This window comes from Hakea prostrata, chromosome 9 (genome assembly GCF_041222555.1).
Source record: "Hakea prostrata isolate BN-2017 chromosome 9, UWA_Hpros_2, whole genome shotgun sequence".
Lineage (NCBI taxonomy): Eukaryota > Viridiplantae > Streptophyta > Magnoliopsida > Proteales > Proteaceae > Hakea > Hakea prostrata.
The window spans coordinates 49,585,978-49,598,010 of NC_142608.1; the positions used below are offsets into that span (position 1 = coordinate 49,585,978).

Consider the following 12,033-nt stretch of genomic DNA (forward strand, 5'->3'; position numbering starts at 1 on the left):
GCTGTCACTGCTGCCGAATTATCCTAGATCTACCAACTTCTTAAGGATTTATGCATCTTCATCTGCAATGTACCGCTCATTTGGTGTGATAATATAGGTGCTGCTAGTCTTGCAACAATCCTGTTTTTCATGCACGAACAAAGCACATTGAAGTGGATTATCATTTTATTCAAGACCATGTGACTCGCAAGGATTTGCAGGTGCAGTACGTCTCCACTCATGATCAAATTGACAATTTATTCACCAAAGGCTTAACTGCACCACGGTTCAAGAAGTTACTAGCCAAACTCAATGTGACAGATAGTCCCATCAGTTTGAGATAGGGTATATTAACCAACTTAATGAAACGTGAAGCACTGGGTCTCTATATCCAACCTTACCTAGTCTTCTTGAGTTTCACCTTATCTCAACTATTGAGTTTCACCTGACTCAAACCTCTCTTGACCAGTTCTACTTTATCCAATCTACCTTGTAACACTTATCGATTCCAACTCTAAACACAATCTACCTTGTAACCACTGTAGTCTCCAATAGAGTTAAAACTCTTTCTCTGATGTATATAAACACAACTTGTAACTTGAAAGCAATCAAGTAAATTAGTTCAACAACAAAAGCAAGTCTTTTAATAAAGAAAAAGTGTGAAAAATAGTCTTTAATTTTCACAGGTAAAAAGATTTAGGACTTTTTTACTTTTTGAACAAATTCAGACAAAAGGGTTGCAACTTGCAAAAACAAACAGACCACAACCTACCGAGTCTTAGACGCCACTGACTTTCATGTACCTTTGATGAGAGAAAAGTTACTTGGGCGGTGCGCAACATGTGCAGCACTTACAGCGAAGGATCGATTTTTTGATCTTGACCTAACCATTTTTAAAAAGTGTATTCATATTTTTGTAAAATGGATGGTTGAGATGGAGATCTAGCTCGGCGTCTATTGGTTGAAGTAGGCTCCACTATATTGTGGGGTCATAAATTGGTTGGGGAGCACAGACGGGCTGATCGCAGCACAGTACTACATTTGAGAGCTAATCAATGACTTGCAGCCTCGTTGGTGCAGTTGACGTCATGTCTACTTGAAGCCAATCAACACGTTAATTGCAGAAGATGGACCAGCTAAAATCAATCGTTGGACCAACGTGTCTATTTGCTATCCACCCAAAAGGTAGCAAGAAATCTGAAAGACTAAAAAGTGAAACTCCTGTGTCTGTTTCTTTCACTTTTTCTTCTCTTTTTTTTTCCTTGAAAACTCCAGTTCTGTTTATGTTATATAAAAATCCCAATAGGCTTCATTAGTTTAATGTCCTTAGTCAAATTAAATAGCTCTCAGTCTCGAAAGCGGTGATGGCTAACACACCATCACTCTCCCTTTTCATCTCTTCCATGCTCTTTCTCATGCTGGGCAGCACCATCACCGCCGACCCAGTTGCATACTCTTGTACGTATCTTTCATATGCTAATCACACTTCAAACAGCAGCAAATACTTAGCTAATCTCGATCTCCTCCTCCAATCTCTATCGTATAATGCTAATGCTACCTCCGGTACCGGATTCTATAACACCACCATCGGCGATGGTTCAGATAAGGTCTATGGTCTCTTCCTCTGTAGAGGCGATCTCACTTCCAATGATTGTCAAACTTGCATAGAGACAGCCAGTGCAGAGATCAAGCCAATTTGTCCCAACAACACTGCAGCGGTGGCGTATTATGATAAATGTATGTTAAGGTACGCAAACCAATCCATCTTCTCGGTTTTGCAACAAGAACCATTCTTGCAAGCTCTTGCCCCAAATAATTTCACCAAACTGGATAAGTATAACCAAACTGTAGCAGATTTGTTGCATCGGCTTGTGAATCAAGCTGTTAATGGTTCTTTTGCTGTTACTCCTAAGCACTATGCAGCAGGTGAAGAGATCTATTATACAGGCTTCGATACTATTTATGGGTTAGTTCAATGCACTCCTGATATAACTTCGAATGAGTGCAATAATTGCTTAACTGGGAGTGTTAATCTTGATGTTCCCAAGTTAATCTATCCGAGACAAGGTGGGAGAATTCTTAAACCGAGTTGTAATATACGGTTCGAGTTCAACAGTCCTTTCTATGAAATCGTGGCATCACCTCCTGCAACTCCTCCATCCACAAACTCATCAATCACACCTGGTATGTTATGTATTTAATTGAGTTAGATAAAATTATAATTTATGGACTCTCTGCATAATACAAGAAAATTAAGTATGAAATTTTGCAGTGAAAAAAGGATTTAATTAATAAGAATATTTATTTTTGACTGCTGTAGGTAAAGGGAGAAATTCAACTAAAGTCATCATCCTTGCTGTTGCTAATGGTGTGACTTTTATTATGGTCGTAATAATCTTTATCCTCTACCGACGTGTTCAAAGGAGGAAGCTTAAAGCTGAAGGTAAGAGAATCTGGCTTGTAATTTTGTGAGACAACATGTTGGAAAAATTATCTTGATGAACCTTTTCAAATCCATTTGCATTGATCCATGTGTGCCGATGTTTGGCTCCTTATTATCTCCATGTTTAAGTTTAAATGCTTAGATCTGCATCTGCAATTATTATTACTTACTAGATAAACATACTCTGTTTAGATGGAGATGATGTTATTGATATTACAAGTGTTGACTTCATACAATTCAACTTTGATACGATAAAAGCTGCCACAGACAATTTCTCAGATGACAATAAGCTTGGAGAAGGAGGGTTTGGAGCAGTATACAAGGTACTTAATATTTTCGGTTAAGTATATTCAAATCAAAGAAGATAGTTTAAAACAATGTTTGATGAAATTGCAATCTTTTGTATCTCCTAATTTAGATTTTATACTCAGGGTAACCTTTCAAATGGCCAAACAGTGGCTGTAAAGAGGCTGTCAAGAAATTCTGTACAAGGTGAAATAGAATTCAAGAATGAGGTTAAATTAGCCGCCAAATTGCAACACAGAAATCTTGTTAGGATCCTTGGCTTCTGCTTTAAAGGACTGGAAAAGCTGATCGTCTATGAATTTGTTCCAAATAAAAGCCTTGATCGCTATATTTTTGGTTTGGCTCTCTTTCTCCTTCCAATAAAAAAACTTGAATATGTTGTTTGGGGTGTGCCCAGCTAAATATATCTAACTGCTTTTATATTATGACCTTCATGAGCTTATATGAATGACTTGAATCTCGATTTAGTACTTTGTTATGGGTCATGTATACGCAGATCCATCCAAAAGCTCACAATTGAATTGGGAAGATCGTTACAATATCATTGAAGGAATTGCTCGAGGGATTCTTTATCTTCATGAAGACTCTCGATTGAAGATTATTCACCGAGATCTAAAAGCCAGCAATATTTTGTTAGATGAGGAGATGAATCCAAAAATTGCTGATTTTGGCATGGCAAGACTCTTCATAGCTGACCAATCTCAATCCCATACTAACAGGGTTGTCGGAACATAGTAAGTTTAATCTCTTTGAATCCATTTTTTCACCAGACGTCATGTCTAACCAAATATGGCTTAAATAATTTTCAAGCCATTCTGTATTTTAATCTATTTATATTTTCCACCAGAGGAGAGTTGATATACTTAGTTTAAGATTAGTTCTTGAATGAAACATATTTGTTATTGATTGCATGTAATCTTAAACTCATCCTCTTTACTTGAAACTAATTAATTATATTGAGATGAAATGCAGTGGATATATGGCGCCAGAGTATGTAATGCATGGACAAGTTTCAGTCAAGACAGACGTGTATAGTTTTGGAGTTTTACTGCTAGAAATTGTGAGTGGCCAAAGGAACAACAGTTTAAATCAACTATCTGGGAGCAGCGAGGAAAACCTTCTCAATCATGTGAGTAGACACTTATCAACCATTGAGAAATCTGAATTCTAAAACCATAGAAAGGTGGTGCTATTCAAACGGAAGTTCAAAATATTTGTGCAAGTTAATATGTGTATGCTGCTATATTGTTTTAGGCTTGGAGAAAATGGAGGGAAGGTGAAGCTTTGTCTTTGGTAGATCCAAATCTGGGGGAACATTACAATAGATCTGAAGTGATCAGATGCATTCACATTGGACTACTATGTATTCAAGAAGATGTATCAAACAGACCCACCATGGCCACTGTTGTTCTGATGCTCAATAGCTATTCTGTCTCCCTCCCACAACCTGCATCCTCAGCTTCTCAAATGGGCAGCAATCTCAACTTGTATGAATTTTCTGCAGATAGTTCAAGGTTAACAGAATCGAGTCAATCAACAGAGCCGTCAGAAGGAAAATCGATAAATAAAATGTCAATTACTGATTTATCTCCTCGATAGAGTGGTGAAAAGTGAAGTTTACTACAATAATGTATCTGGTATCAGTATTACAGGGCGGTGAGTTACTGATCTGCAAATGGGAAGTCAAACAGAATTGAATTCATGCTACTCCAAGGTGTATCTTCACTTGAATTCATCGCACCTCACTGCAAGGTCAATGATTCACATCTATATTTCTTATTTGTATACAGCATTTCTTTTAAAATTTCAAAATACAAACGAGTTTGGGATACATTGTTACCTTGCTGGCTACTAGATAAGATCCGCTTGTATAGGACTCGACTTTGGTATCAGTCCATAACGATCAAAGTCGAATCTATTGCCTATTGATGAAGCAAATTCAACAAAACAACTGGTACCATAGTGAAACAGTCATAACTGGAGAACCTTGAGCAATTTATAAGGTCATTCGTGCAGTTGAAATAGCCTAATTTTGGGTTGTGAAATTGAATAACAGAAGTCCAATGGGTAATTAAGAATCCTATTATATTATACAGAGAAAATTGTGTTAACTTTGGATTTCATAGACGGTGCACACAAGGAAGTTGTTGCAATGGCTCTTAGAGATTTTTTAAATTTCTATATTAATTTTCGACATACCTTTTGGGTACAGGGTACTATGTCGTTGTCCCTTTTTTTTTTTTTTGTGACTAATTATAGTCTCTTAATTGGGTTAAGAGGGACCAAGAGTGGGTAGAGAAAAACTAACTACGTATGTTCCTCATAATGAAACACCATACTACTTGACCATGGATGTAATCTTCGGGTGAACTATGTAATTGTTCTTCTTCTTTTTCTTCTTCTTCTTTTTTATTTTATTTTATTTTATTTTATTTTATTTTATTTTATTTTATTTTATTTTATTTTATTTTATTATTTTAACAAGTGGCATCACAACTTGGTCTCAAGAGTAGAGCTAAAAGGAGATTTTAGATTGAGTGGAGTAATGGCAGATACGGAAATACAAAGATTGAGAATTTCAATGGGCATAACTTTACGTGGTGGCAATCACAGATGGAATACCTTTATATAAAAAACAACTCTATCTCCTATTATCTAGAAAGTGACAATATAAAGAAGGGTAATTTTCATCTGGACCCCCTGAAGTTTGATCTATGTCATTTTTAGTCCAAATAAATTGACACTTTGCATCTGCCTCCCCTGAGGTATCCAATAAGATCAATTAAGGACAAATTATGATTTTTATGACCAAAATACCCTCATATCTATTCTACCTTAAATTTGCATCATTTTTTTATTTTTACATTTTAAGAATCTAAAGTTTCTTAATTTACAAAATCAAACCCATATTTACTCGACTCTCAAATCCCTCTTGAACTTGAATGGTCCTGGTGGAGGCGATTCTTCAACTACAACGATCAGCAGTAACTCTGCCGCTTCTTGAGCCGTTTTAGAGGCAATAGAATCTCCGGGGTATCTTTCTTCTTCACTCACCACCATCACAGAGTCATCTTGGCTTCCACTACTTGAGCCGTTTCAGTAGACGAACTTTATCATGATTCTGTTAGGGAAAATCTTCCAAAGAGAAACTATAGAATTAAAAAGCGCATATACTGCTTCCTCTGCTTTCCTTGATGCTAAATCAGTTATCAAGGATGGGCGTGAATAAAAAATCAAATATGAAGTAAACCCAAGGGTTAGAATATCAACAATAAAAGAAAGATAGGATTGAAAACCACCCATAAGATGTGAGAATGTATCAAATAAGTAGCAGGAACTAAAACTGAATCTCAAATATTTGGTATTATAGATCCTTGATATAGATGGAATTAATGTTTCTTACAAACATTCCACCAAACAGCTAATGGGTGTCCAAACAATCATCACAAATAAATTTGACTAAGTAGAATCAAATCAAGTTAAATAAACGATTAACACAGAAACTTTCTGAATGAACTGACATCACAAACATCAATCATTCTACTCGAAACTGTCAACTGAAACCTATATGAGGCAAAATGTAAACCTGATTAAAAACTAAAGATGGGCATAGTGTTTCGAACTATATTTCCAGAAAACCAATGTAATCTTTCCTCAGGTTCTTCCACAAATCAGCGACGCAAGTAAGTGGAAGCCAAGAAGACTATGATGGTGGTGAGTGAAGAAGAAAGATCCCGCCGGAGATTCCATTGCCTACTGAACGGCTGAAGAAGCGGCAGAGTTATTGCCGATTGTTGTAGTTGAATAATCGCTTCCACTGGGACAGTTCAAGTTCAAGAGGGATTTAAGAGTCGGGTAAATAAGGGTTTGATTTCGTAAATTAAGAAACTTTAAATTCTTAAAATGTAAAAATGTAAAAATAAAAAAAATGATGCAAATCTTAAGATAGAATAGATATGAGGGTATTTTGGTCATAAAATCACAATTTATCCTTAATTAATCTTATTGGATACCTCAGGGAGGCAGATGCAAAGTGTCCATTTATTTGGACTAAAAATGACATAGATCAAACCTCGGGGGTCCAAGATGAAAATTACCCAATAAAGAAAGATGAATGGAGGATTTTTATCGAAAGGCATTGGCTACGATGCGGTTGTCGCACATGTGGCAGGTTGCCTTCAACATCACAAAAGAGACCGCAACGTATGTCAAAAGTGATGGAAGACTCACTCAGTTATACGAAAAACCCTCTACCTCTAAATAAGTATTTCTAATGAAAAAAATTGTTTTATATGACCATGCCTAATTTTGGACTTGTTGTTGATCATTTGAATGAGTTTAATATGGTTTCTACAATTGCAATATGTGAATGTGACTTTTGATGAGAACATAGAACTCTGTTGTTTTTATGTTTTGAAAAAAACCGGGTTATGGTTGATAGACAATTACAGGGAAGTTAGTCTTCAATGATGTTGTCAGTTTTATACTTAGTGATGAAATGCAAAGAAAAAGTTCTAAGGCCTCATTTAGAACTATATTATCAGCAGACACAAGGGGGAGACAACAAGAAAAGGGTAAAAGTTCGGGTGGAAGGAAGTCAAAGTCATGGCAAATTGCTATCTAGAGGAAAGGAAAATTTTAAAGGCAAAATCACCAGAAAGTGTTGGAACTGCAGAAAGACGGGGCATATGAAGGACTATTGGAGTGGCAAAAAGAATGAAGAAAAAGAGAAGCAAGCAGATGAGAAAGATGTGAACATGGTAACCACAGATGATGAGGTGCACATGATTTATGTTTATCTGCATCTAAAGATGTTAAATCTGATGTTTAGTATATTGATTATGATGCTTAGTTTCACTATAATTCACATAGAAATTATTTTCATGATTTTTTTTAAATAAAAGATCAAACTTTTATTAAAATACATATATTCAGGAACCAAAGATATTCATATCTGCAACATTAGTTGTCCCACCTACACCCAAACTCACTGGTTCCAACAGAACTTTCAAAGAAAACAAAGGACAAAGTTACATATTGTATGCCTAAAACTTGAACCGTGGGAGCTTTAAAGCATCCCAATGCAACTCTTTTATGATGATTGTGCCACTAACCAATCCAAATTAAAATCTTATACTAATTTGGCCAATAGAAAGTACGGGGTTGAACTATGGGGAACTAAAAGGCTAAGTTATTAAGATTGAATTCAACAAAACCTAATTTAAAGTAAATCTAAATTGTTTTTATTCTACTTAAGAAAAACACAAAGAAATTAAACTATTAATCAATGCAAAAACTTTAACTATGATATGTGAGGAACTTTGGGATTTCGAATCCTCAATGTTTTTCACTAAGTGATATAACTCTATGCTTCAAAACAAATGATGGTCTTTGCTAGATATGCTAAAGCTTAACATGCTTAGTTTGCTTAGCTAAAGAACATCTTTGGTCAGAGTCAAACACAATTTTTAAAGAGAGAGAGAGAGAGAGAGAGAGAGAGAGAGAGAGAGAGAGAGAGAGAGAGAGTTGTGGTCTTCTTCTTCAGCAATGAGAGAGATGAGAGCCAAGATCCGTGTTTGCCGTCTTCTCCTTTGCCGTCTTCTCCTTTTTCTCTATGATTGGCTTCTCTTTAATGTATCCCTGACACAATGAATGCATCCTTTTGATCCACTAATTCTACCTTTATTCGTTGAAATTCTGGGAAAACTCAAAACTAAAAAGTTGTAGATATTTTTGTAATCTTTCCATGGTATCTTGGATCACCGCAATCCAAGTTCAAACGAGAGAGATATTCCCAAAATACTCAAGTTGGGTCTGTTTATATGATTTTCAGATCTTATTACCAATTTTGTTCATTAGACCTCCACCTGTTTCCAATTTGGCTAATATTCATGCTCTCTTTGCATTAATTGAGTTGGTGTCAGCATTCATGATTTCTTGGGCAGCAAGATTGAATCCCATGATTTTATTTTAATTAAATCCACTAATATATAATTCCTCTAATATATTTGTCAACTTTGCTCCACATTATCTGTAATAACCAAAATCACATTATTCTTGAAAAAGACACAAAAATACTCAATTAGCTCTCTTTTAATTAACTAAGTGTGAGAAATTAAAATAAATAAATAATGATAAATGCATGCTCATCAAATACTCCCACATTTAAGTGTTGCTAGTCTTTGAGCAAAATGAAACAATAAAAGCAATACTGAGAATAAATAAAGAAAAACTAACTCACTTTCGTAGGAATCACGGCTGCACTTAGCATGTGCAACAAGCCTTTAAACCCCTAGGTTACCCTAGTGGACGAGTTGTGTCTCGTGAGTGTTTGCAGAGAATATACACACAAAATTTTTAAGTGCTTTTCTAGTCGTTCTGGCAATAATAGTAAGAGTAAAAAGATAGATTTTAAAACAAAGACACTCCATTAAATATTAAAGGGAATATACATACCCCCACACTTAAGCTCTTTACACCCTTTCTTGAATCTAGCTCTAGGCAAGTGATTCAATTGAGAAGTCTCCTCTTATCTTCAGCCCACCAGTTCACCCTCAGATAAGTCTAGTATAGGTACCAAGTAATACCAAGAACTTAGGATCTGAGCAATTTTGAACTTCTTAGACATTTCACCTTTCTAAGCACATTAATTCACTTATTTCTTTAATGCTCAAAATTATAGTCCGTGCAATGTCTTGCCTTGTAAGCTTTCTAGATGGCCTATGTAACGAGTGTTGGGTCAACCTCTCTCAAGCCAGATGGCCTTAAGGGACTAGGTGTAGAACACCCCTCGAACTTACTTACTCAAACTAACTAAGCTACATGCCAAGACTGGACCAAAGACACCCCAACTGTTTGACATGAGGTAGGATGTACATCGAGACCCGGTTACTAAGAAGAAAGTCTAAACTTTAAACTTCAGTAGATTTTTTTTCTTGTATTTATTTATTTATTTTCACATTATATTTCAATTCAATTCACATTTAAATAGTCTAAAATCAGTCTCAAACTTGTCACCATAAGCACAAGGCAATACAAGACCACTAGATGGTCAGACCTTTTGGACTACCTGGAGTTCCTATTTCCGATTCAACCTCAATCTCAAAATGTAAAACTCATTACTATTCTCTCAAGAGGGTGTTCATCACAGCGGATGGAATTTCTAAAACCCTAAACTCTCATTTTGTATCGAAGCAAATTATTAAAATGTAATTCTTACCAAAGCCAAGAAAAAAAATTATGCACTTTTACTCTTTGTGACAATGCTCTAGCAACTATCAACAAGTCCTACTCGAGTTGACACCCCCCCCCCCACACACACACACTTAAATTATGCGGTGACCTCAATGCACACAAGATATAAAGGAAAAGAAGAACATAATAGAAGTAAATAGAGGGAAGAGTGTACCTGATGCTTGAAATTGTGATAGAGCATGCAACAATAAAACCTAACAACCAAACAAAGAAAAGAACAAGAAATAACATCTAAACAAATGGGTTGCTTCCCATAAAGCACTAAGTTTGGAGTCTTCAGCCATACTCAGTGAGAGACTCATGAAGATTATTGAGGTAAGTTTTCTAGGTCCAACTCCTCAATAAGTTGGGCCTCAGCTAGGCCATCAATATAAAGCTTAATTCGCTGACTGTTAACTTCACAAGTATGTCTAGTATGTGAGTTCCAAATCTGGTCAATAAATGGCATGGGGAAGTGATCCTTCTTGGTAACATTGTTCAACTTTTGGTAATTAACGCAAACATGCCAACCCATAGCAGTTCAAATTGGGACAAGATCATCATTGTCATTTGGAACCACATTGATGTCGGATTTTGTAGGGACAACTTGGGTAGGACTGACCCATTTACTATTAGAGATTGGGTAGACAACATTGTCATATAACCAGTCAATTACCAAAATTTTCATTACCTTTCTCATGTTAGGATTCAAACGACATTGAGGATCCCTACGGGGTTTCGCTCTATCTTCACAATTTCTCCTAGGCATACATATAGAAGGGTTTATGCCCTTAAGATCAGCTAAGGACCAGCCAATGGCTACCTTGAATTCAAAAAGCACTCCTAAAAGTTGGTCCTCTTGCCTAGATGATAGATCAGAAGAAATAATGATAGGCAAGGTTTCATTTTGTCTTAAGAATGCATACTTTATATTGGAAGGGGGAGGTTTAAGATCCAACTTAGGGGGAGATATGAGGAATGAGGGTTGGGGAGATGCAGCCAATAGAGGTGGAGGCTCGAATCTAAATGTGAATGGTGACTTCTCCAAAGAAGTGAAAGTGTCCAACAATGTGTTGACGTACTCAATATTCAAGTCAAATTCCTAAATGTCAAGTAATGCTGTAGTGGATCATCAATAATCATGTGTGGAGTATAATCAACCACTACCTCATCAATAAGGTTAATCGCAAAGCACTCTTCATCCCTATTTGGGCTTAAGGACGCATTGATGATGTTGACTCTAAGTTTCTTATTGCCAAATGATATGTCCATGACACCCAATCTACAATTGATGCAAGCACTTGCAGTGGATAAAAAGGGCCATCCAAGAATGACTGGTGGTAACTTATCGGTAGTTGTATTGTCCATATCTAGGATCTGAAAATCTATAGGAAAATATTGATCCTCAACCATTACCAAAACGTTTTCAAGTTGCCCACGGGGTCATTTGATTGAGCGGTCTGCTAATTGTAGAATCACATAAGTGGGTTTCAAATCTCCTAGACCAAATCTATCATAAACTGAACCGGGTAAAATATTCACACTAGCTCCCAAATCAAGCAATGCTTTAGTTATGGATAGATCTCCAATGACACATGAAATTAAAGGTTGGATCTTTAAGTTTAGGGGGCAGTTGGTTGGAAATTACCAAGCTGACTTGTTTAGTTAGGTGCACAGTTTTAGGAGTTTGAGTTCTCAACTTACGCTTTTGGGTGCATAAATCTTGTAGAAACTTAGCATAAGCTGGGATTTACTTGATAGCATCCAATGGTGGGAGATTGATACGAACTTGTTGGAATAAATCAATCATCTCTTGCATCTTAGCATTCTTTCTAGAATCTGGAATTGAGGACTCAAGAGCTTCAGGGAAGGGGGCTTTTGGAGCGTAAGACATAAGAGTAGACCCTCCACAATTGGAATGTGCGACCCCTTATGATTAAATTGATAGGGAATACTCACAGGTGGTGTCTCTTTACTAGGCTTGTGTGCATCATCACCAGTCTCATGGGTCAAATCAACCTCTTCTCGACTCTCAAGATCAATGGGCAATGGCTTAGGAGTAGGCAAAGGTG

The 12,033-nt window shown here is 36.4% G+C and overlaps 1 protein-coding gene across 1 annotated transcript; it reads left to right on the plus strand.

Annotated features, from left to right (window-relative positions):
* Positions 1-1,318: 1,318 nt before the first annotated feature.
* On the plus strand, positions 1,319-4,804 carry LOC149005420 (cysteine-rich receptor-like protein kinase 15). The gene is made up of 7 exons (XM_089169049.1): positions 1,319-2,163; positions 2,300-2,422; positions 2,615-2,745; positions 2,854-3,064; positions 3,225-3,462; positions 3,701-3,857; positions 3,983-4,804. Exons 1-7 carry the CDS (start codon positions 1,344-1,346, stop codon positions 4,325-4,327), a joined length of 2,025 nt encoding a protein of 674 aa, XP_089025175.1. The 5' UTR covers positions 1,319-1,343; the 3' UTR covers positions 4,328-4,804.
* The last annotated feature ends 7,229 nt before the right edge of the window (positions 4,805-12,033 follow it).

Excerpts from the sequence above, each read along its gene's own strand:
- LOC149005420 (XM_089169049.1), top strand. The coding sequence starts at position 1,344 with ATGGCTAACACACCATCACTCTCCCTTTTCATCTCTTCCATGCTCTTT. Across the intron at positions 2,746-2,853 it reads GGTTTGGAGCAGTATACAAG|GGTAACCTTTCAAATGGCCA; the intron begins GTACTTAATATT and ends TTTTATACTCAG. Across the intron at positions 3,065-3,224 it reads CCTTGATCGCTATATTTTTG|ATCCATCCAAAAGCTCACAA; the intron begins GTTTGGCTCTCT and ends ATGTATACGCAG.